General features: G+C 38.4%; 2 protein-coding genes across 3 annotated transcripts in view; both read right to left on the minus strand.

Annotated features, from left to right (window-relative positions):
• Nucleotides 1–1429: 1429 nt before the first annotated feature.
• TCAIM (T cell activation inhibitor, mitochondrial) lies at nt 1430–21634 on the minus strand. 2 transcript variants are annotated; one of them, XM_059483221.1, is made up of 11 exons: nt 21616–21634; nt 19692–19767; nt 16355–16490; nt 15669–15822; nt 14526–14772; nt 12765–12887; nt 10015–10112; nt 8274–8365; nt 6025–6257; nt 5386–5517; nt 1430–2036 (listed from the first exon to the last, which is right to left on the minus strand). In XM_059483221.1, exons 2-11 carry the CDS (start codon nt 19718–19720, stop codon nt 1811–1813), a joined length of 1470 nt encoding a protein of 489 aa, XP_059339204.1. In that variant the 5' UTR covers nt 19721–19767; nt 21616–21634; the 3' UTR covers nt 1430–1810. The 2 variants fall into 2 exon arrangements, with proteins under 2 accessions (XP_059339204.1, XP_059339196.1); XM_059483213.1 differs by lacking the exon at nt 21616–21634 and having other exon boundaries at nt 19692–20228.
• A 3091-nt stretch (nt 21635–24725) lies between these two features.
• The window catches only part of TOPAZ1 (testis and ovary specific TOPAZ 1), a 38860-nt gene continuing 37358 nt past the window's right edge, over nt 24726–26227 (minus strand). The window contains exon 22 of the mRNA XM_059486903.1: nt 24726–24809. Within this exon, the coding sequence (XP_059342886.1) occupies nt 24726–24809 (84 nt within the window). The remainder of the gene's footprint in view (nt 24810–26227) is intronic.

Consider the following 26227-nt stretch of genomic DNA (forward strand, 5'->3'; position numbering starts at 1 on the left):
GCTTTGCCTTCTCCAACCCCCATTCCAGGTCAGGGTCCCCATTACTTGTGGAAACATCCCATGCTCTATTTCATACAGGCCCTTTATGTCTTCTTCTCCAGCCAGTTCCATTTGTCCATTCTGTGTTGCATGGAAAAGGCACAGTCACTGCTTTCAGTGACATTAGCGTCAGTCCTCACAGGATGGCCTCAGGCTCTTGTTTGCATCCACTCACCTTCCTTGGACCTTTTATTATCTCCTCTACAGTCAAACTGGACAGCTGCTTCTTCCCTCAAGCTCTGTAAGGAGTCATTCAACTCAAGCAGGAAAAACCCCACTAGTACAGTCTTCTTATTCCCAAAGACACCCTACTTTCCAAGAGCTGAATGAGGGAATTATTGCTGGGTACAGCTGATGGCACTGGCTCACTTTCTTGGCACAGGTGGGACACAGAGCAGCAGCAGTGCTAGATGGACTGAGGGAGGGCATGTGCCATGGAAGTTAACTACTTGGAAGAAACTGTCAATTGATCTTCAAAACCTCTCCAGGCCTTGCCAGTAAATCCCCCGGATTGAAGGCCTTGAGGAAGTCACAGCTTCTGTCCTGACATTTTAGAACAGATATTTTTGAGATCACAGTGGGGGTTTTTGCTTTAAGTTTGACATCTTAATAAACAACTTGATACTGAGCCTTCTAACAGGAGAAAATGGAGAACCACACCAATTTCCCAGCTCAATACAAATAAAAATACAAGGCAAGTAAGCATTTGATGATTCCTTTTCTTTTTGCCAGTTATGGTAAATTCAAATCCAGAAATGTTAAGCAGTTGACCTTTCTCAAATGATATTTTGCTAAGTAGTAGTCCAAATACCAAAATGCATCTTGGCATGTATTACAATGAAAAAGTGTTGACATGCATTCACACTTTATTTCATTTTTTTTTCAAGGAATAAAAAGTACCAGTAAGGATCCACGCATTTGCCATACTGCAAACTCCTTGTTCTTACTGAGAAGTACTTACTCTTGCAGACAATCCCACACAAATCAGTGCTTCCTTCCCTTAGATGTCACATTAAACTACTCAGGGTTTAAGTGTTGTGTATGGGATTTGCAATCTGTTATAGTGTAAGTAAAGAGGATTGTTGGTATTTATGGAGCAAATGCCAGAAAACAAAAAGAGAACGACATCTGCTTTAAGGTAACCACAGACAGTAAAACTGGCACATTTTGGAATTCTAAGGCAACAATGTTGGACCAGCATGTGAAATTCTGCTGTAGACTCCAAGTAAATGTACTGCTGTCTTCTGCAAAGGAGAACTATTCCAATGTTTTTTCCCTTGTTTTTTTCTAATTCAGTGATAGGTAGCAATATGAAATGCCAGCATTGTCACCAGATAATTCTATATTTCTGCATTCAATGAACCCCTTAAGATGGTATGTAATGCCTGGCTGGAGTAGCACACTCTTTATTTAAGATGATTTATCTGGCAATATTAATGTACATTAAAGATACACATGCACATTTTTGCAGACTTGAAATTTAATGTATTTTCAGAATTCACTACAAAAACGGGTTTCACAACTGTAACCATACACTGGGACTTCTACAGTAGTATGAATAATGTACAGATGTCTTTCCCAGGACTACCAATACTGCGCATTGTGCAAATTGTCTAGAACTGCAATCCTTCCTCAGCAGCAGTTGGAAGAAAATTTGTGAGCTGAATACTGATATCAAAATACAGATTTAAATAATTTACTCTTAAAAACATTCATATTTATAACCTCTTACAGAAAATAAAACAATTCATCTGATTATCAGATACATCCCTCAGTTTTTCCAGTTCCAAGGTATACACAGGTCTCCATCCTGCAGCACAGAGTAGAAATGCGAAATGCAAAGGTGCATGCCTTGTAGGTAGGGTAAGGATTCCTCCAGCAGCCTCTTACAACAATCTACCATCTGTGCACTGGAAACACTGGGCTCCTTGTACAGCCGGTCCAAAGAAAATCTTTCTGTGGAAGTGTTGATTAGCTCCTTCTCTCTAAGCATCATCCTAGCAAATGGAGACAACACACAGTGACAAACTTACAACTGCATCTCTTAAAACCCCTGCCTTAAAAGAAGCATTTCAATACATACTGAACATATATTAAAACAAGAAATACTGAAATAAGTAGATTAAATGCATGCAAACAAAGGTGTCAATTCATATACAGATATGGTGGAGCTGAGATTTTTGTGGCCCACGACTATCAAAGAAGTCAGAGTGAACATTCTTCCATGACTATGGACACCACATGACCATGGACTACATTTCAAAGACCATGCCTTGACATCTTTTTGCTCATTAAGTAACTGGGAAAAACACAAAAATAAAAATCCCGTGAGGCTCCATTTTTAATGCAAGGAATGAAAATACTTAAATAACATTGAAAGCTTAGGTTTTAAGCATAAAATCATGTTGATAAGTACCCTGTCTTAATTAAACCAGTACTCTGTATGTCATCAAAACCAACAACTGATGGGTACAGTAAACTGATGCATATTAAGTGTGTTAGTAACTTTCCAGTTGCAGAACTTTGTTGATGTGTTTGGACCCAATGATCTTAAAATTCTTTTCCAACTAAATGATTCTATGAATTTTGAATCCAGATATTGCAGATGATTTTTTCCTTCACCTCAGAGAAATAAGACACGACATGCAAACTCAAACTATTCAGAAAGAAAGTTAATGTGTAGATTTAATTAAGGCACTGGAGCTGTGACTGATCAACTGATGAAGAGACAAGTTCAGGTTCAGCCAGCCCCACCAGCTCGGGCACTGTGCCACACGAACACAGCTGCACGTCCAAGCCAGCCTGGCTGCAGACTCAGCTCCACTGCTGACCTAGAGCACAGACCCTGTGCTAGACAGGGGAGGAGCTCCAGAGCAGCAGCACCAATGGGATGTGAATCAGCCCAAGGCAAGCACAGACACAGCTACTGACACCATTTACCTCACATGAAAATGCTACTGTAGGGCCTTGCCACTACTCCCCAGAGCTCAGGATGGGACCTCTCTGTGCTTGCATGGCACTGAGCTCTGCTGAGGCCCAAGAGCCCAGCCCACTGTGGCAGTCAGAAATGAGCTGAGCCAGTGAGTTAACCCAGGGCAAGCCTGTCCTCTCTATGGACCATTTCCACTCCACCTTCCTGAGTGCATTCCCAAATACCAAGGCACCAAGCTTTCCAGTTCTGTGAAATCTTAGGCTCCCTTGAAGGAAATCCAGTCAGCTGGAGAACTGCAGGTTTGTTTTCTGTCCCTTCCACAGGGAGGCTTGCACCTTTATCACCACACAAACCTGACACTTTAAAGAAGCATGGGAAGGAGAATCTTGCATTACTACAACACTGACATTATCCACACAGATACCAGAACTTCGTAAAGCAGCATTGTTTGGATTTCCTTGTGCATTTAGGTCAGAATTAGAGCCACTCTATACTGTTTACTGCATGCAAAACATTCAGATCCATGTGCAAAGTACAGCCAGTACACCTCAAAGTATTTTCCTTTATCACAGCGCCTTTTTAATCACCACAAGAGGCTAAGAAAAATCAGAAGGACATGAGTAAGTCCAAGGAAGCATTAAGTGGAAAAGGAGTTTCCAGCTTCGATAAAAAACAAGTAAGAGGAAATGTGACACAGCTACAAAACAAAAGCAGAGGTGATACAGAATGACTGTTTTGTATTTCCTATCACACAAGAACAAAAGAACAACAAATGACATCATCAGGCTGCGGGTATATGAATCACAGAAAACCTCCACCCTCTTTCATATACACATGCCATATGGGATTCAAATATGAAGTTTGCTGCCATTGGATATTTGGAGCCACAAAAGGCAAATCGGCTCAAAAAGTAGTAAGGTAATTAAGAGGGGGAAAAATAAAAAGTCTACTGATTGCTATTAACATGAGATAATGTTTCCACCTTCAAGTACTTTCTTGAGGGCAGTCAGACACAAACTGGGAAGGAATATGGAGTAAAAAACCCATCACATTTTTTGCCTCAAGCATAAAGCCTCTCCATAAGCTAATGGATGATGGGGACATATTGTGACCCAGTATAGTTGTTTACTATTTCATACAAACCAGCATCATTCAGCACACAAGATATGCATCTTGGCTCTTACATTCTTGCAACACAGCTGCTTTTACTCTGAGGGCACAGTTTTCCTGGATTGGTGTCTTTATGAAGTGCAGAAGGGTGAGGTTTTTTGGAGAGTTACCCAGATGCAAATGCATATATTTACTACAACATCCCTCCCAAAATCTATGGACAATACTCTACCAGCTGTCACATGTGGACAGTTACATAGAGAGCTATTCAGTAGTTACAATTTATATGGCTAAAATTTAGCTTCCAAGCTGGACTAGGGTTGTGGAAAGATTCCAACAAATCATGTTTACTGAAGTCCACCTGCAAAACATACCTTTACAAGTAATGAGGTCTTAACAGAGATAAAACCATAGAGCCTTCAGGAAGACTCATGCCTAAAATAACTTCACAAGAACATATCTGGATCTATACATCATGTATATTGATGACAGTGTGATAGTTCAACAACTCATTAAAAGCTTTCCAAAGCAGAAAAAAAGACTTGCAGTAACAAGTCCTAAAGGAGAAGTACCACCCACTTACCTGTAACAGTACTTTATTTAAAAACCCCAGTAGCTCTACTTCATCCTCAAGGACACATACAGGGTACAAGGTCAAGAACCAAACTAACAGTTCTGATGGATATTACAGACCATAGCCCTAATATTAAGTATGGTGCTGTGACTCCCTATCATAATCACTCTCATCATCTGTGAGAGAGTACCCACAAGGTGTTTCTCTCATCATTCTTCCCCAATTTTCTTTTCCTTGCCTTGTTAGGTATTAATTAATATCTTTCTCAACTGCCTGATCAACAACTACAGATAATGATTCTCTAGTTGGTCTCAGTTATTTTGAGTTTAGATTTCACTGCTTTTTTTGTCACATTTTAATTAACATTAATAAAAATTGTTCCTTTTCTTATTCATTAAGAAGGTGTTTTCCACCTTTTCTTTGAGGACATTATTGTAAAAAATATTATACAATTTTGTCTTGTGAGCAAAGATATTTTACTTCTGAATGATGTACAATTGTCTCTACAAAGGTGAAAGAGGGTATTTTCTAATAACTGCTTGCATTCCCTAATGCTGTAATTCTTTACTTAGTAAAGCTGATGGGTAAAGTTCTATTTCAGAAACAAAAGGGGTTTTTTCAGCAAAAGAGTATGAATATATTTTAAAAAATTCTCCTCCTTCTTCAAATAAAAAACAGGACATGTAAAGATTTTAAAGAGCTGAGTGTATCAAGTCACATGAACACTTACTCCTCCTTTCTTTTCAAATTCTCTCTTGCTTCCTGTGCTTTGGCAAAAATAAACCATTGAAGAGCTGCTGGATCACAGATGGTTGGGATCATAAAGTGTCCAAGTTCATGTAGGCTTGGTGCATATCTGTCACTAATGAAACACAATGGAAGTAAAGAACAAGGTATAATTTTTTAATGCAACTATTTATATAAATTACATTCAGAAAAAAATCTAGAGATACAAGAATATAAGTTAATCACAATCAGAATAATTGGTAAAAAGTTACCAAGTTTAGTTTATGAGAATGGATAAATATAGTTGGTTATGCTTTTTTAAAATGACATTTCAAAAGGAGCTGACAATAATACTCAAAAAACATAAACACCATCATGACAGCACAAAACTTTTGATTTAACACTCTAAACTAGACAGAATTGAGACCAACTTGAATAAAACTAAGCAGGATTTTCTTCAATCTGATTTCTTCTTAACCCATAAAAATGCACTTGAAACCTTCAGGAACAAAAAGACTTTGACACAATGAAAATCTGAGATTACACTGCTTTTCTTCTTAGTGAGAACAAAAAGCAGTGTAACAAAAAAAAGAAAAAAGAGTAAAAGCTCTAAAAGAAATCAACCTTCCTTGCCAGCACTTACCTTTCCAGAATCATTTGCAAGCCTCGCAGACTGCGAGGATGAAAAGGTAATCTGCTGTCACGTAGTTTATTATAGAAAGAGTTCAGAGTCTCAAAGTACTCTTCTAGAGTCAACAGAGGCTGCAGTTCTTCAATGTATATTACTTGGATGCCTCCCAAAAGTTGGCTTATCCGATCTTCCAAAAGCAGCAGCCTTTTTTGAAGCTTATAATAATTTGGCAGTCTCTCAAAAATCTGTGCATACACATGAATGAACATTTTCTATGTTACAGAGCTTAAAAGTTAATTTTAATAAATTAAAAAAGTAACAAGAAACCATAAAAGAGACACTTAACAATGCAAACATGGAACCAGAGGGAAAAAATTACCATCAAAGAATACCATAGGTGAGAAATATCAAGTACATATGTTTTGGGACAAGATATAATCCAACAAGCTTTTAAGTATTTTCTGTATTTATAACATAAAGGTACCAAAAGGATGCAAAAACATGGATGAATATCCTCTATATATTCAAAAATTAATAGTCTCAGATAAAAAATATATATATATATAATCTGATGCCTATATAAAACATTTATCACCACAGTTATAGTGGTAGAGCTAGTCCTCATACAGTAGTCATTACCTACCATCTACCCTGTTGATATTATTTTAAAGCAGCTTTTCATACAAAACAGAAAAAGCTGCTGCCACAACAAGTCAAGGGATTTCAGACCTATCTCTTTAGAAACTCAGGAGAACAGTAGAATAGACAGTAGATAGTTCTGCTAGTAGAGTCAGAACAGCTTTTGGTACAATAAAATTTGGTTCAGCATTTGCATTTGTTACAGAGAAAACCAGCAAAAATCTTTTAAATATTGTATCTCTGACCAAGCATCCTAGAGACTGACTTGGACAGTATTCTACTGCTTCCTTCTTCTAGTAATTAGTAACAAAAAGTAATAGCACTTAGGACTGCTTTCTAAAATGAGGTAGAATTGGACAAATATGCTCTCTAGAAACTGACCCACCAACCTCATCAAGATTTTCACTGACTTTCTGTGTAACATTTCACATAATCTTCACTGCATTTCAAAATAAAAAGCCTCTGATTTCAGGTTCAAATATATACCACACTTTTGTCTTCCCAAGCAAATACCATCACTACAACTAACTACACACATTGTTCCATCTGCATGTCATTTTGTGTGGCCTTATGATGCCTTTGGAAAAACCTGCAGCAAAGGTTAGAGAGATGAAGCATTTATCTTTTCAAGAAGTCAGTTTTTATTTTAGTATAATCAGAACACTTTATTGCAATGACTATCAACACTCTTAAATCTCAGAAAGTTTTCTATTAAATTCTGGTTTCTCAGTTTAAGTTCTTAGTAAATTGTTCACACTAACAAGCCATGGTTTGTTTCCTCCCCCCAGTGAAACATATATAGGGAAAAATTCAAAGCACCACCAAAAAAAGAAGATCAAGTGTTAACTTTTCATATTATTCACTGACTGGAATACAGAAATAGAATATTCTGATATTCTAGCAGGGTGAAATTTCCAACTATGAAATTCCACCAATAATCCCCTTTATGAATAAATATTTTTGATAGAATTATCAGTAATGTTTCAGTAACCAAGATTAAAGAAAAATTCCTCAAGTGACATGTTTATATTGCAACATATTTAGTTTTTGGTCCTTTGCATACAATGCTATCATTTAGGATGTCAGAAAGCTTATCAACTCTGAACTTTACACAAGCAGCAGCAGAATTGACATAGTCACTAAAGATAAAATTCTGCAACATCCACATTAGCTGCCTAAAAGAACAAAATAGAGCGACAGGGTTGGTTAGAGTCATTGACTGAAATTATCAGTTCACAACTCCCTTTAAATCTCATATTTATAAAAGATGGGAATAAAATCCATTAGCTCTTCATGGGAATGAGCTCTTTATAATCACAAAGTATTCTGCCAGGACTCACTGCACAGACTGGAACAGTGCATAACAAATTAGTTTACTTTATCTCTAATCAGAAGTAGTACTGACTTACTAATGAAAGCAAAGATCTAGCAAAGACTTGTTAGTAACAGCACACACAGGATTAAATCTCAAATGCAGTGTACACTATTATGCTAAATGCTTTAGCTAAGTGTTTGCTTTACAACACTAATTGGTTATCTGCACCTATTAATATTTTGTGTTTATAGTTTAAAAAAGGATGTCACAACAAGGGGCATTTTCATTGGATTTGAAATCTTCTTACTTTGGTCCAGTGATGGTGAACATCCATGGTCCCCAGCATTATGTGACCTGCTGCACTCATACCCGAGCGGTCTGTAAATACCACCGTGCGTCCTAGAGATGGAACAAAGCTCTTTACTAATTTGGCTTACTGCAACCATTCCTACAATTGCTGAAGGCTTAACCAGGCTGCTAACATGTCACAAGAAATGTATTTCTGCAGCACAAATGCATGTGAGTAGGTGCTTCTGTTATTCTTCAAATTTTGAAAGGTTCCTGAAAAGTCCAGTTTAGGAATTTTTTTCATATAAACCTGACCCAGCATTTGCCTTCTCTCTGTTTCAACTTGATAGACTTTTATTTAATTGGGCTTTTTTCTTATGACTGCTTTTAAAATAAGAGAAAATCTCATCAGAGAGGATATTCAAAGAATCTGTATAAGTCATGTATAAAGTAGGAAATGCACACTATATATTTGAAGTATATGCAAATTAAAAGTTGGTCAAATAATTATGAATAAGCATTCAACTCTATTTTCGAATTCTCAGCAACATGCAAGCTGTAAGAAACACTTGCACATTATGTTTTCATTCTTTTTTAAAACAGAGACAACATAAAGGGCTAATTCTAGGTGAATTTTTAAGGGGATAAATCAGTTTTGAGTGTATGTTTTTTTAACAAAGATCTTCAAGATCTTCAAGAACAAAGTACAAAGATCTTTAAGAATTCTTTAGGGTAAAAGCACAGGCAACTATTTATCAAAATAAGCTTCCATAATTCTTCAGTGTGATGTATTAATCTACAAGAGAAGGCTTAAGTAGAAGCTCTTGCTCTTAGAAATCAGTGTTCTGAAATCCCAAAGAAAGAGCAACACTGACTTCAAGGCATCTGATGCATCCTTGTACCCTAAGGCCACATCAACTGTACTTGTATAGTTACTGATAGGTATTTATCCAGTGCATTACTACATGTCTTCAAAAATGGAGACTACATCAGGTTCACAAGACAGACTTCTGTAATGCTTTCTATCTTTAGCATGCTCAGGAAAAGAAACTAATTTGAAATCTGATACAATTTAAAACTACTACTCATTGTCCTTCCTACTCTGTCTTTTGGCAAAGGATTAGGTGAACCCTCAAATGAAAGCCACTCAAAACTGGGTATCTGCAGACAGGCATAAAATGTGGAATTACAATTAGAGGAAACAGCTACTGCCACAGGTCAAACAGCTGTATGAGAAGAATGGTAGGTCAGGTTTACAGAATATTTTAGTTTTTCCTGAGAAAATACCAAATTTAATATAGCTATTTTATGGAACTCATGAGAAAAGAAAGCAAGTAGCATTTTAAGGTATTCTAGCAAATCATTGCTAAGGTTAGAGACCTACTCACATTTTTGACTTGAATATACCATGGGCAACAATCTATTGCTAACTCAATCCTTTGAGAGCTTCAGTTTAGATTTTTTACTTTCATTGCTAATATTAAGCCTAGTGCCGTCAACAGACTCCACTTGCATTTATTAAGAAGCAAACTAGAAGCTGAGTGCAGTCAATCAATTCTAAGGAAAGGTCACTTTGAAAAATAGCCAGTAGCTTTAAAGGTAAGTTCTCACCAGCTTTTCTGTAAGCCTGACAAGTTTGTTTTTGCAGTTATCAAAAGAATAATTTGTAAAAAGAACTAGAGCTCCATTGTCCCAGGGGACTCATGCTCATTTCTGAATCAATGCTGTATTAGGATATATGAAACAGGAAACAGAAATACCTTTAACATTCTCCAATATTTCAGGTCGCTGTTGGACCAAGCGACCCAGACTGTGTAGCTGGCTACAGCGGTGAGCAATGCCCCAGCTTCTCTGCCACCTAAATAAAAATGTAATTGAAAGTATTTAATCCTCAATATTATTTTAAAAAAGTCACAGAAGTTGAGATGCAACTCAAAAGCCTTATAACACAAGCAAAATAGCACCTCAACAGTAATAAAAGCAAAGGCTACCCAAAAGCTGTCCATGTCATGTGCTATTTGAACTGATAAAAAGCCTAAATAAAATTCCAATGTTTCTTAAAGTGAGTCCCAAAAAACAAACAAAGAAAACCAACACCAGGAAAAAATAATAAAAATAATAAATATAAAACCAGGTAGACAGAACTCATAAATCTCTCCCCCAGAAAGAAGGGGGTTAGTAAGAGAACAGCACCAGACAACCCAGTATTTGGTTTGGTCATGGACCATGCAGTTTGTTTGGACACTGTGTAATGTTTGTCCAGAGGAGCAAATACAGTATGTAAGGACATTGTCTTCTTTTCTTTTTTTTTTGGTTCCTAGCCCAAAACATTACCACAATTCCAATGGAAAGTTGTTATTATTAATATTTTATATTATTAAGTATTATTCATATTTTTTAGTGGAGTAATTTTTGTTAAACCATACAAGAGCCAGGTGTTACCTTGCTGGCTTTAATACACATAGTTTTGACATTTTTTTTACCACAAACCGATCAGACTGATAGCTAAGCAAATTTCAAAAAGCATCTAAACTGTGAAATCCCAGTGTATTGGAAAAATACACCTTTTTACAGACTATTAATTGATGGAAAACTGTCTCAAAGTGGAAAATTCCTTTATTGTACTGTGTTTGTCTGGAATTTATTTTCTTCATAACACTCATATTTTATATTTTATTAATAGTGATCATAACACACCAATATTTTGGCTATTGTGCAGTGCTGGCACAGTGTCCAGGTCTTTACTTTTTCCTCCCACTCTGCCCCCCACCATCTGGAAGCAGGCTGGGGTGGACAAGGTGCTGGGAGGGGACACAGCCAGGCTGGGTGACTCCTACAAAAACCAAAGGGATATTCCAGACCATATGTCATGTTCAACAGTAAATGCTGATGGAAAGAAGGAAGGGGAACCTTTATGGCTGTGGTGTTTGTCTCCTCAAGCAGGCATTACACATGCTGAACCCCAACTGCCCAAAAGTGGCTAAACACCTGCCCATCAATGGGTAACACATAATTAATTTCTCCTTTTGCTTTGCTTGAACTCACAGTTTTGCTTCATTTCAGCTATTAAACTTCTACCTTAATCCACAAATTTTCTTGCTTGTGCTCTTCCTATTCTCTTCCTCCTTCCATTGGGAGTGTATGAATGAACGAGTGGTTGTGTGGGTACTCAGCTGCTGGCTGGGATCACTCACAACATCTCATTTAGGAAAACCTAACTGGCAAAACCTCATTCTTTGGTTTGCAGAGAATGGCACTATGCCACAGCACTTGTGAGGCAATTTAATGAAATACAAATAATTCAAACAATTATTTACTGTTATCTAGCAATATCACTTTGCTTTCAGCAGCATCAGACTGGAGCAGAAAAAGGTGGCCATTTCTTCATCTGCCCTAAACTTATACATGGAATAATGCCAGTGACCCAGCTATTTTTCAGATCTCTGTGAACACTAGCACAGGGCTCCAGAACCACAGGTCATAGTGCCCTATTAAGATACTGACTTGTCAGATTTCCAACACTCACATTCTTTTCTGAATTAAAACAATGTAACTCATGGAAGATAAATAACTCTTCATGGAACACAATAATGTTAATGTATTTTAGAAGTACAAATTATTTAAGAAAATTAATATAGGCCACGAATAAAATCAAACCTATGAGTTTAATACTGAAGACTGTTCCAGAATGTTAAAAACCCTCACCACAGAACAGTTACAGAGCATTAGAAATTGTGTTCAAAAAACCTGGCTTCAGCTTAAAGGAAACCAGGGTCTTTTGCAGGGTGAAAGTACAAAAGCATGATTTCAGAAGCTTCAACTCTCTCTTTCCTGGTTAAAAAAGTAGAACATAACAGATTAGTCCTTGAAATAATCCCCCGAAGTTTATTTTTACGTTTGTGAATACCTTCACTGCCACTTTCCCCACCCTGAATATGTCACTTCACAATATTCTCACTCAAATGCACAAAAATGAAAAAAGGATTGCAAATTATTTTCTGGAAGTATTCTGAAGAATCAAGACCTCCAACTGTACTCAGATCTTTCAAACAAAGAAATCTCCTCCTCTGGAGAGTGAGAAACTAAACACTAAAAGAAAGAACATTTTTTTTATTAAGCATTCACAGGATGTCATTAAGTACCATGTGCAAAGCTGCACTTCACTGCTGGTCTAGTTACCTTTGTAGACAGTAACTTGATTTCAGGAAATGCAATTTTAACCAGCAAAACATTCAAACTAACACATACACACCAGTTCTATTTCTGTGTTTACCTCAACTGGAGCCTACACTTTCAGTTACAAATAGGAGGTCTCTCAGAGCAGATTGTAACAGGAAATTTTTGATCCAGTAGAACACTTCTAGAAATTTACTCAGTGCAGTAACACTTCTTCATATATGAAATATAGCTGTTTTGCTGAAAGAAGCTTTTAAAGTTCATAGCAGAGTATTAGACAACACTTCCTTGCTTTGACTGTCTTAATCCAAGTTCAACTGATCTAATTAATTACCTGATATCTGAGAGCTGGAGTTCATGAGAAAGTTCAATTTTTAAACGTTCTAATTCTTTTCTAAGTGGCAAACTCTTTTTCAGCTTTTTTACTGCACTTGCTGCATTATCATCTAGCCAGGACCTGAAAGAGGAGGAAAAATACTCAACAGTAGAAGCATGCTGCTGTGTGATTTATCATGTAAGCAGTACAAGTAACTCAGTTCTTACTGACAATATGTTTCAAGCCAAATTATCGGGTAAAGGGATTTTTTAAAAATACAGGATAGAAGATGAAATTGCTAAATGCTTCACCTTAAGATATCTACAAAGGAAACCCTGGCACTTAGTATCTTTGGAGAGGCCTAAGAAATCTAATAATCAAAATCACTGACAGTGTTCAAACTGTAACACTTGGATGTTTGTTTAAAAGGCAAAAAACAACAGATCACTGTGACTTCAGGGGACACCTTCAGAACTCTGATTTAATTTAAGGAGTTTCCACATATGTGCCTTTAAAAAACCCGAAACAATCCCACACACACCAAAACCTAACAGAAAACCCCAAAGTGATCATAGCAGACTATCAAATATGGGAGGTAGTACTAAAGGGCTAGGTTAGGTAACTTTTAAAGAGCTGACATGAACATAGATTAAACAGGTCAAAGTTTTATAGTTTTTTTGCCAATAATCACAACCAGGCAAACACGACTCTTTGAGTACATCTAAAATTTCAGCAGGTAATTTTGTTTCTAGGAAAAGGTTACTATTTAAGAGATTTAGTCTTTTTCATAGTATAAACTAATTTTCATACTCTAACTTTTGCAAAACAAATAGTTGCATTCTCATTTGTATTTGAAAAAAATTCAAACTCAAGTAAAAAGGGAGGCCTGATGCCAGCTGTCTGTGTATTAAAACAAGACTGTTAATACGTAACTGTCTGTGGCACTCCTTGTAAATGTGTAAAAATAAGTAAAAATATTCTCTAGCATGTTAAATCTCAGTTAAATGCTTTATAATTGTGTATTTTAGAGTAGTTTTATTTGTGAGTTGGTATGCAGGACAAGGGGCATACTTTGCTCTGAAGATCCTTCCAGCATAGTTCTGCATTCATTTCAAATGGGACTTAAATCTCATCGTTACAAAAGTTTTTCAAGGCCCCAAAATGTGAATGTGTCAGAAAATGAGCATGTACAAATTTTTTTAAACTACCAACTTTACTACAAAACATGCTACATGTAATGCAAGTTCAGCATTTATAACTACACTGTTATATTCAAGTTTTTCTGCTGAACAACAAATGAGAAGCACAACACTAAGATATAGTGTTAACATGCATATTAAAACCTTTTAACCCTAGTTTTCATGTATTATCTTCCACCCTCAACAGAATGGGATAATGAAATAGGAACCATGAAGTTAACAGCAATACAGGTTTGTGTTACAGAAGTCCTATAAGAGGTAAGGAGCTATTTGGAGCAGTGGGGCCCCTGTCTCTTTTTGAACTGCCACCAATATTTCATAAATCTGAAAAACTAGATCAACCATGATTGACCAAACATGACTGCTGGGCAAAGCGACCAGAATGCTTCAGCTTTGCTGGCACTGTAGTTATTCCAGGAGCTCATCTGAACTCTAATTATAACGAGCATGGCAAAATTACATGTTGGACAATAAGGTTTTGTATTGTTCAGAATGTTTATTGCCTACCTTTAAAAAACTCAGCATTAGAATAAGACCAATTTAGGTTTCAAAATTTCAGTTCAATGAAAGCATTACATACAGTAAAGTTGTTTCCACTCTCTGGGCTTGCTCTAGTTCCTCCTCAGGATCCTTGAATCCAGTAAATGAATAATAAGTTTTATCCCATTTGATAGGTCTGTTCACTGTGCTTTTTGCTTCCTTGTGGGGCTGAGAGTTCCCATTCAAACTCTGAACATGCTCTGTAGATAGACTGCAGGAGTTGAGAATATCTAGTACTGTGCTCAGGAGATCCCTAGTATGTAATGTAAAACTGACCGCTCGAAACCCTGTAAAAAACAAGTATTATTTAATTAAAATTATTTTAAATGCATTCCCATTTATTTCCTCTTACAGAAGAAGCTAGGCAAGGCACAGGTAGTTGAAAATTGTGATGATACTGTTATTTCAATACTCACTGCAAAATTCACATGCAGCTTAACTATGTCCCATCACTTAGCTACTGGGCCTAATTTCCCTAATTAGAAAGTAAGCTTTTGACTCAAGAGCAGAAGACAGGTTCCAGTTCAAATGTTATGTTACGGAGACCAGACATAACCCTACTACCTTCTTGAAAAACAGCAAGATTTTATTTTCTAGCATGAGGGTGCCACACAATTTGCTCAAGTGTTTTGACTGTCAGGATACAGAATGTAAAACTCTTCTGTTAGGTAAGGCATATTGGTACTGCAGAGTAAAGTCAATCAAAAGCAACAATCCAAATTTGGCAATATTTTTTGTAGTCTCAAAGAAAAGACACAATGAAGTAAATTAAAACTTCAGATATCATAGAGCTTATTCTTAGAGAGTAAGTTCCTACTGATTCTACAAGTGTCCTGACACTGTGTACTACATATGAACTGCCATGAGGACAAGGACCCAACTGTTGCTCCAGTTAAACATGGCAATGGAATTAAAATGAGAAATATGATCATTTACATCCACCTTTTTTACTTTCTTATACTGTAACTTGACCTCAGGGCTGTAATGTCTCATTCTTTCAAGGCTTTTTAAAGCTTAAGATGTTTAATTACTTGGGATGGGCCCACCTGCCTGATCTAATACAGATTTTCATGGTTTGACAGGATTTTATTCAGTTGAAAAGTCATTACAACTGCACAGGGCTAAGCAATGGTCTGAAGGAATTTAAACACAGGAAGATACATTCTACACGACATAAAAGCACCTGAAGCACTGAAGGATTCCTGAACATTAGAAGAGTTTGGTTCTCTTTCTCTTACATAAAAAGTAAGCTGAGTTGGCTTAAAGGAACGAAATCCTGGTTTCTGTAGGTTCTCCAAGTAGCCATTTAGCCTCTTCAGAGAGTTTTCATTTACTTCCTGTTTTAAAACAAAACCAAACAAAAATTACAGATTATTAATTTGGGCATTTTTCATCTAAACCTTTTCAATCTTATATGCAGAATTAGGTTTCACAAAATGTAAGTTGCTTTTAACAAGTACTAATATGGTTCATATTCCCAGCATTTATAATCACCTTGTACAAATAAATTTGTATGGTGAACATGCTTGTATATTTGTGTACATTCCAAAACCCACTGGTTTTCAAGCTTAAAGAAATTAATTGATTCAAATACAATGCACAGCATTTCAAAGGGATAAAATATATTATGAATTCACCTGGAAGGACTCAGTACTTTCTTCATAACAATTAGAAAATATGATTAACAAATAAGGCACTTTCAAGGGACCTATCCCTGCTAAAAATAAAGAAAGTGCATCTTTTTGTTCTCTGGTACCAACCATAATTAATTCTAACGTTACTTTTCTCTCTCTGACAGCAGGAAAACTAGAAAATTTCCATCCTGGATACATGAAATATTTACAAAGAAAGCATACTAAAGTATTTTACCCTCTCTTTGGGATGCTGGCCAAAGAAATCTGGATGTACAGCAAAATAGAAAGGTCTGAGAGCATTGATGGCATCGGCGCCTGACAAAGTTCTTGACTGACGAATGCACTGCAGCAGTATCTTGTCCAGACACAACCTAACAAAGTAGTAAAATGTTTATGTATGATGTTACCAATTAAGTGACAAACTGATACAATTACACTAAAATGTGATAGAATGGAGTAAACATTTCTAGTTGCAAGTATAATAATTTAAAACTGGGGAATTTAAATTAGGAGTCTGAATTCTGGATCTTTCCCCTTGGGATTAACAAAGAGTGTTTTGACAGTGCCAATCCCATGGGTTTGAGGAATGGTGGATGCTAATGGTTGAGTAAGACCATGTAAGTAAGTACAGAAACTTTTCTCTACTTTCTCAAATATGCCTCAAATAAAAATTCCGAGTCAAGTAGTTCAAACTGGAAATACTGCTTTTAGTGCTATTTTTTGGTAGACATTGAAGCTGCTCCAAAAAGCTAACCTTTACATACCTTTACATACCTCTGAACCTCCAAGGTAAAAAGCCAAACCCAGTATTTTTCAAGCAGTGCCAAAAGAATATTAAATTTTACCCAGGAATAATAATCACAACTCAGTGAAAAAAAGTTCTGCATTAGTTTCTGAGCTCTATACTTGTGCCTATTAAAAAAAAATACCTACTTTCCTGAACATACTCTTTTATAGAAAACATCAAGTAAAAAGACAATACTTTTTGCACTTTCATCTTCATTGAATTACAAGAAACCAGGACTAAAAGAAATGTAACGGTAGGAGAAAAAGATTGTTTTACCTAAGATCAGAAGGAAAAGTTAAGTTGAAGAAGTTCTAGGAAGTTCAGAGAGTTCAAATTACAGAATGCCTGCAATTATGTAGAAATTAAACAACAGTTCTGTAAGGAGCACATTTGTGTTACAGAAGACTGAAATGGAAAGAAAAATCACCAAAATATCCTGCCATAGCTCAAAGGTAATATGCACGTTTAGCAAACTAAGAAGCAAGAGAGTATACATTAAAGCAGCAAGAAAACGTGAATTGGGAGATATACAATAGGTTTCTCCTTCAGCTGATTTCACAAGCTACAAATTGATCAGGGCAATTCTGGTGATTAACACTCATTTTAGTTTGCAATCAGAAGGGCAGACTCTGCTCTGTCAATGCAGTCTCACTCCTCACAGTGTCACTCAAACTGCAACCCCCAAATAGGAAAATATATGGCAGATTACAGACAAAGCTGCTTCCAACTCACATAAAACTAATAACTTTATTAATAATAGTTAGCAGGACTGTTTTACAGAGATCTATTTATCCAGCATCCTAGATCAAATAATCATCCTGGACACAAGACATGTGAGACTTTCCCAACTGCTATCATTAATTAAAAAAAAAAATTTAAAATCCCCAAATTTGTGCTCAGACAATAAGCAGAATGCTTTATTTTGGAAAATAATAAGAGATAATATTTGAGTTGTCAAGCAGAAGCAGTGACCCTTACTTTACCTTTTTTTCTGTCAACCTTCCCAGCTCTTGAATTAGAAACATGAAAGCAGTAAAGACTAATTTTTTCTGCCTAAGAGGTGGGCAAATATTTAATTAGCAAATCTTAAAAGTTAGCTTGCTGAAAACAGAGGTTATTGTAGAAAAGTGGGACAAAAACCTCATGATGTAAGAAAGCTGATGGAATTCCAAATCTGCTATGACTAAAAAACAATTTTCATGCATGTAGATGAAATGTAAGATTAAAAAAAAGCTAAAATATATCACTGGCAAACACTTCTACCTCTTTGTTGGCTTCATCTCAGAGACTCTAACACTAAAACTAGTCATCACTACAGCCCAAGATTCTACTCAAAACAGCAGGAGATGGTGAAGTACCACAGCAATATAATATTATTAGGGAGAATGAAAGCTCTTAATGACAAAATCATGCCACAGTTGCCCAGTGAGGCAGGAAAAACATCTCTACTAGACGAGGCAAGACAGGCAGCAAAGCACTCTGGATAAAAGTCCACTTGGTCATATGCTTTACCAGTTTGGAAGCACCAAAATAACTGTCTTGCTGAGAAAAAAAATAGTGATTTTTTTTTTCTCTTTTTTCAGGCAGCAAGTGGACACAAAACAGTAAAAAGAAAAAAATATTTGCAGCAAAGGAAAACAGTAAACTAATCAGTTACCCTTCTGATTGCAGTTGACTGACATGCAAGAAATTCACATCCTCCTAGACCAAGGTGCTAGGAGGAAGAGTAGCTCAGTTCTCTGTTCACCATTTCCCACATCCACTCTCAAGCTACCCTGCATGATGTTTCCAATAGTCCAGAAAGAAAGTTCAACATAGCTGGAAACCATTAATCATGCTTTTGAGTTTATTAATCATGAAGTTCCATCTGTTATTCTAGATGAAAAATGCCCAAGTATGGCTAACTTTAATTCCCTTGTTTTGTATCTAAACAACACTGTCATGCTAGAAGGAAGGCTTAGGATTCCAGCCAAAAGTCTATTTTGAACTTGCTTAAAAGAGAAATGCTCAAAGGCCAAAATTAGTCTGCGTGACAGAAGGAAGAATTCATTCACTGAAGGTGAAAGACAGAACTCCGAGGCATCTTTCAGCTGGAGTGACAAAGTAAGTGAATTAAAATGGATTTAGAGGGAGAAAATGTAAGAAAGATGTTTATGGCTTCACTCACAAGGAGCAAAGATTGTTCCAAGAGCTTCATTTAGATCTGAAGCGCAGAGAAAGGCTTCGTATCAAAATCAAGGTCACAGCCACTTTGAGGGCAGTGCCTCTGCTTCACGAAAGACATGAAACACAATCTCTACTAGAACACATTGTGCAATCATACTCCAAGACTGATTTAATTTATTGGTTTCATAATTCCCTTCAACTTCCTTTTTCTTCACATCTCTCCAAAGTTCAACTTTTTGGCGTAAAGCTTTGGCACTGAAAAGCTCTGTTAAATTAAGTTCATAGTTACAGATGTATTCACACAATTTGAAGCACTGAGCTTTAATAACTCAATAATGCAGTAATATGTTGGATATCATATTCATATTTCTCATAATTAAGCCATTTTAAAACCCTTGTTTTGTTGAGAGCCTTTTTAATGTCTCACTTGAGGACAGGCATATGGCTTTGGAGGATTTTCAACTGTGGATGCTCTGCTGAAAGTTCCAAGCTGTAAAGATGAGAATGTCAAAGAAATAAGCATGAAACAAAAGTACCAAACCAGTTTCACAAATATGCAAGTCATAAGCAAACACTGAAACATATGCTAAAGGTAAATTAGGTCAGTAACATGCCATACCTTCTCACGGTTCTCAAGCAGCAAAACATTTCAGCAACTTATTGGTTGAGCCAAATTTCAGCCATCCACTAACTCACTTAAAAAAAAAGGAGAAAATAAAAAAAAACCTTTTAGAAATGGACATGGTATTTCCCCCTGTTACTTGCCAATGCACTTTCTAAATTTTGGGTGATAACTTCTAAAGTCACAATAGTAATACAAAATTCAGCAAGCACATATAAAACCTAAAGCTTTTTGTAAGAATTCTTTCAGTTTCCTCTACTAACAGTGAGTCTTGCCAATATTATGAGTTGTTACAGTATCTTGATTTGAGAATGAACATTTAAAGGTATTCCAGTTAGGGAAAAAGAGCTCCTAAGAATTTAAAAAGCAAACAAATAGAAGCTTTCTTTAAGCACTAACACAAGTAAACTTTTACTAAGTCCTACACCCTAACAAATAATAATACCTTAAAAACACAAGTGCCAATTACTTTATGGGAGGGTAATATAAAACCAGAGGGAAAATCACTGTCATACAGCCTGGGATTCTTAATCAAAGGTTTGCTGACATTTATAAAAATGAATCAGCAATTCTTAACCAGTAACTTAGGCAATTCTTACCAATAACTTATGCACTAGGAAACTGTAGGCTAGAGTTTGCCAACAGCCGACAAACCACTTGGCACGTCAGAGTGCAAATATACATCTAATTATTAGGGATTATGTGGTAAACTCCCTATTGGCAATGCTTTCAAGCTTTTTTTTTTTTAATACACTTTGCACTTATCAAAATAACATGCCTGCTATATATGCCGTTTTAAAGAACCCGAGATGAACAGCTATCAGAGAAACATCATCTGCGTTCCAATACAGAATGACACTTCCTATGCCTACTTTGTAAAATACTTGAAGCTTCAGAAGTGCATATTACTAACACCAAAATACTTAATGAAGAACCTAAATTTTCACTAGAGGCAGATAGTAGGAGGCAAAAAATACACTGAGCTAAAATATCCCCAAAACATTTGGTAATTTTTGTCTTCTGATTTTCAGATAGGTAGGCAAAACAGTATCCGTGTCATTTGCACTGTCTGTAAGAAGAGTCCTAATCATAAATTAAGTTAAATACATTAACAAGCTCTCTGGTCATAAAACAGTTTTCCTTCACTGTAATTTCAGCTTCAGGCATCTGGGCAGAGGATGGAAAAAACTCAACAGTCTCACTTAATCCGCGGTGACGCTTTATATAACCAGACAAACGCATCATTGTTTCTTGCTTTAAACGCTCTATTAACAGCTTGGAAATTGGTACACGGCTTAGCTGAAAAACAAAACCTCCTGAGTTAGGCTAAGCTTCACCTGCACCCCATCTTAAAGACAAGCCCAGTGAAACACAACGAAATGTGAATTGTGTCGCAGAAGGCTTTGGCACCCCGAGGTGTCACATCGCTGGCAGCCCCGCTCAGCCCGCTGCTGTCTGTCTCAGGTGTTTACCCACACTTGAGGCAGCACGGAGACAGCGCGAAAAGCAACAAGATGACAGCGCTCAGAAAATCAGCTGGGGTGAACGTGACTCGCTCACCGCCTGGAAGGGAATCAGCTGCGGCGCTCCGAGCACTAATAATTTAAAGCACCGAAAACAGAGCCCTGTTACAATTCGCGTTAAGATCTGCTAAAGGCAAGGTCTTCCCAGAGGGCGGCAGAGCTGACCGCGATCCGGCTCTCGGGCCTTTCGCACCCTCAGGAACAAGACGCGGGATAAGAAGCGGCCGATGCCGGGCCGGGCCGGGCCGGGCCGAGCTCAGCCCAGAGCCGGGGCCGCGCGTGCCCGCGCGCACGTACCGCCGCCGGGCCCCCACCCCACCAGCGGTCACCGAGCGACGCGGCCCGGCCCGGCTTCAAAGCAGACGCCCCCCACACACCGCCCAGGCACGGCCTCGCACCGTCCTCCGGCCGCCGTCCGAGCGGACCCCCCGCACAGGTGGGCGGTGGGCCGCGCTGCCTTCGCTCACGCCCTCCCCTCGCGGAGAGGCCCGCCGAGGGCCCCCGCCCGGCCCCGCTTACCGCCGAGGCCGGACGGCGACCGCCGGGGCTCGGCCCCATCGCCCCCGCCGACGGCCCCGGAGGGGGCGGGTCCGGGGGATTCCCGCCGGGGGCGGGGCCGGCGCGCGCCTGCGCTCCCGCCCCCTGGCGGCTCCTCCGCCGAGCGGCCGCTCGGGGCGGGCGGGGCTCCCCTCGCCCCTCGCCCGGGCCCCGCCCCCGGGGCCGGACGCACGCCCCGCAGGCCCCGCCCCTCAGGGGTGCCTGAGGGAAGAGACCCCTTCCCTCTGCTGAGGCTGCTGCGCCCGTCAGTACAGCTATGCCTGCAGCGGGTTCTCACGGATACAGAAAATACGTGATAACCCGATACGGGAAAACCCCGACAAAAGGAATGCCTGCCCTTTTGCTCAGGGGATGGGAGCAATTTAGCCAAATGCTTGCGTGCGCTTCACGTAGCCTTTTGTTCTACAGAAAAAAACCCACCAAGTAGGCGAAGAAGCAGGCGTGAGCTCTGCAGTCCCCAGGGGAATGGAAGAGCTGCTTTCCTGCAGTTACACAGAATCAGTTAGGTTGGAACAGACCTCTGAGGTCATCGAGTCCAACCTGTGACCCAACACCACCCGGCCACTATTCCATGGCACTGAGAGCCACGTCCAGTCTTTGCTTGAACGCCTCCAGGGACGGTGACTCCACCACCTCCTTAAACACATTCCAGTGTCTAATCAGCCTTTCTGTGAAGAAACTCCTCCTATTGTCCAACCTAAACCTCCCCTGGCACACCTTAGACTATGTGCTGCAATAGTAACACTCGACGTACACATATATTTACACATCTCTTTTTTTTTTTTGACATCAAGCTAGTTGGTGTCAAAATGCACCTGATACAGGGACATGGAACCTCGGAGCAAAAATGTCTATTGCTGCCGGTGTTCGAGTACAAAGGGAGATTAACTGTTAGGGATTACTGTTACTTGCATGCAATGTATTGCATTTCCAGACAAAAAAGGTTAAAAAGAGAACCGTCAAGGTTTAGGAACTATCTGTAGTCCAGTGAAGCTTTAAATCAAGTTAACATTCTCACAGCCCTTGGGGGATTTTCATAATTTCTGTAACATGCAGTGTGTTTTTCACTTTTCAACAGAAGCCAATCAGTTATGTAAGCAAATTGGCTGGACAATTATGCAAATGAAAAAATAAATTTAATTGATTCAACAGAAAAGCATGCTGTTTGTTTCACCTGGATTTTCACTTGCTGAGGAATAAAATAAATTGGGAGAGGTCATCAGCAAGTCCCAGTGCCAGATACCAACTCCACCGCTTAGGGTACGTACTTTCAAACAGAGCACCCCCATCCTGCCCCAGCTCAGGAATTAATTCCTGCTTTTTATCTAAGTCCCAACATTTCTTGTGCTGAAGGGAGTACTGTGGTTTTATCTGGCCATGATATTCCCTATCCATATATCCATACCCAGGACACATCCCACTAGCTCAGCAAGAGCTGCACAGATTTCTAAATGGAAAGCTTGTTTTATACCAGATAAAATTATCACCTGAAAAAGTTTGTCTTGAGCCCTAACAGAGAATTTTAAACATTCTTGCTTCTTAATTCTAAGTTGCTACAAGTGGCAATGGGAACTGTTTTCTCCTCACTTGTTTGTTTCTGGTTTGGTCCTTGGTCTGTGGAAGGTCAAAAAATAGCATCAGTTTCTCCAATCCTCACACATGCAATGGTCCAGAACTCTTGCAACAATCATGTCAGTATCATTCAGATACTACACATCATTCTAGTAATTAAAAAAAAAAGTTATGCAGGAGTGTAGACTCAAGACTATAGAGCTGGATTTGCAAAAAAAACCCTCTCCAAAAAACCACAAAGGTGCGAGATGCATCTGGAGAATGTGAAAGGATAAGAAATGTGAATAATTGCTTTTAATGTGGCTAAAGTTTATTAAGCTGAGGAGTATGACATTGAGATTTTAGTAATTAAACTTCTACTACTACAACAGAGATATTTAATTTTACTCTCTCTCCTCAAGTGAAACTCTTACTAACATCCATTTGAATTCTTCAGTGAACTGAGCACAGCCTGTAACCCTGGCTGTAGCCTCCACTCCCAGTTAAAACTGGAAGCTGGCCATCTCCACAGCTGGGAGTTTCAGCCCAATTTATTCATGAGCATTCGCTACATTGTGTGCTCTGGTGTGATGAAGAACCGCATAGTCTGACTGATTTCACACTTTCTTAACCTCCTCATGTGGCGTATCATTCTCCAGGCTCTTGTAGTGGTTACAAGATATTAAACTCTCCACCTCTACTTTATTGCTTGCCTATCTTGCTGCATATCTAAGAGTGTTCATTACAAAAATCAGAATATAATTAAATAATTTAATGACAATACAGACTCAGATATTTTGAATGCTTTATATAAATATTAAAAAACATTTATTAACAACTTAACAACTCCTCCAAAATGCTCCCCCTCCCTCCCCCATTGCTCTTTATAAAACACCATAAAACTATCAAGGCTCTACTTCCAGTTTCTCACCTCTGTCCTGCATCTTGAAACTCTCAAAATTATCAATATTTGAAATAAAATTGTGGTAAGTCTTCCAAACCACATTATTCTGTTTTAGTTACAAGAAACTGTCCATACCCAACAAAAATAAGCTTTCCAAGAGCATAGTGTGAAATCAGTGAAAACTGAAGAAAGATTTTCACAGAGGGAATTTCTCATGTATCCAACAACATACTGAAGGAGCACAGTGTTGTCTACTCCAAGCTGCTGAGCACAGCACAGGGAAGTTCTTATTTGCACATTTTTCCGTCTCTCTCTCTCTGTAAACAGGTAAACATACATTTTATTTCCTATATGAAAAAATGATACCAAATATGTTGTTTAATGTCAAACAGAAGTCCTTTCAGCTTAACTTATACTGGGAGAAAGCAAAAATATGGATATTGCCTACTGAGTGGCTGGCTTTGCAAAACTGCATTGCCTCTGCTGTACTAAATGTTATTCTTCGGGATACTTTTTCCATCTTTCCAGGCTCGTTTCCATTCCACAGTGGGGTCTTGTCCTGTTTGGCACATGGAATTTCTCTAACCAAAATACTGAGAATGTTACTGAGTGTTACTCTGGCCTTCTGATACACATCAAACTGATGAGAATTGCATTGTATTTCACATGGACCCAGACAGAACAAAAAGTGAAATACAGGACTTAACAGCAAACTTGTTTCAGTTGCCTACTGGCTTATCATGGTGATAAATGGAAAAACACTATATTGACACAAACACTAGAAGCCTCAGTTGTAACAAAACTTCTGGGGAGCTTGCTTTGCCTGTTAATATAAAACATGACTGAGATTACATCCTATCAGCTGAAGATGATACTCAGGAGATGGAGCCAAAACTTTGCAAATATTTTACACAGTTCCAAGTTAAGCTTGAAGGTCAATGATTAACCTTTGTCTGAAAAATAAAGCAACATTCGCAGTTTTGTTCTGGGGATGATCTAAGTGAAAATTCAAGGCTGCTTATAGACGAAAAAATTCTGCTGTCTCTAGAACATCACAAGTTTTGAAGCCACTCAAAGAGAATTTTGTCCTTCTGTGTCTGTCAAACACACTATTAGCCACATCGGGTACCACTCACAGAAATGTGGGATTTAGCTGAAGTTCAGATAGCCTATGGCTTATTCCAAGGGACATTAAGCCACAAAGGATCTTACAAGAAGTAATTAGCAAAACTGACTTTGCTTCTTACTACCAGTTTTAGTTTGTTGCAACCTTTCAAAATTGCTCTTTACACTAACACTAGAGTGCTTGCAAGAGCATCAGTTTAGATCCCTCACCTGAAACCTGATTACTTCTTACCCAGTCTTTCAGCTACTGGGAAGCAAAATCAGCAGAATCCAGTTAGATTTGACCAGGTGGACACCCTTACAAATGGCAGAGCTATCTTCATGCATGTGAAGGGGTGGAACCCAAAGTTTGTTTGGACCAGTGCCAACTGTACTCTAAGACTGAGGTGAATGGCTTCTACAGAAATGCCATCTGGTACCACTGGTACTGGATCTACCATTTTTTACAAGGCAGGCAGATGATCCCTACAGAAGAATGATACCCTGTGAAAAAACAAGAGTCTCTATCCTAGCATTTTTCTGTACAGGTGGCACAGGAAGAAAGTAGCAATCTTGGTGGTCATCAGATTCAATTCTCTCTCTTCCAGTAGCAATTCCCTAACAGACTGGATGAGAAGTGGTATTGAAAAAGTTCAGGACCTGGCCCTCAGGAGGTCAAGAATCCAACAACTGACAATCAGATTCATGACATCAGATCAATGGCATAAACCACAAGACTGGAATGGCAACCTCCCCTAAAGACAAAAACCCCTGACACCAAAACCCTCCTCTCAACCATCCAGTACTAAGGTCATGATGGCTTTCATGATTTAGAGCTGCAAAGGACATGTGAAATAATGCTGCAGGAACTGGAAAAGGACTTATGCTACTCC

Source organism: Ammospiza nelsoni, chromosome 1, assembly GCF_027579445.1.
Source record: "Ammospiza nelsoni isolate bAmmNel1 chromosome 1, bAmmNel1.pri, whole genome shotgun sequence".
Taxonomy (NCBI): domain Eukaryota; kingdom Metazoa; phylum Chordata; class Aves; order Passeriformes; family Passerellidae; genus Ammospiza; species Ammospiza nelsoni.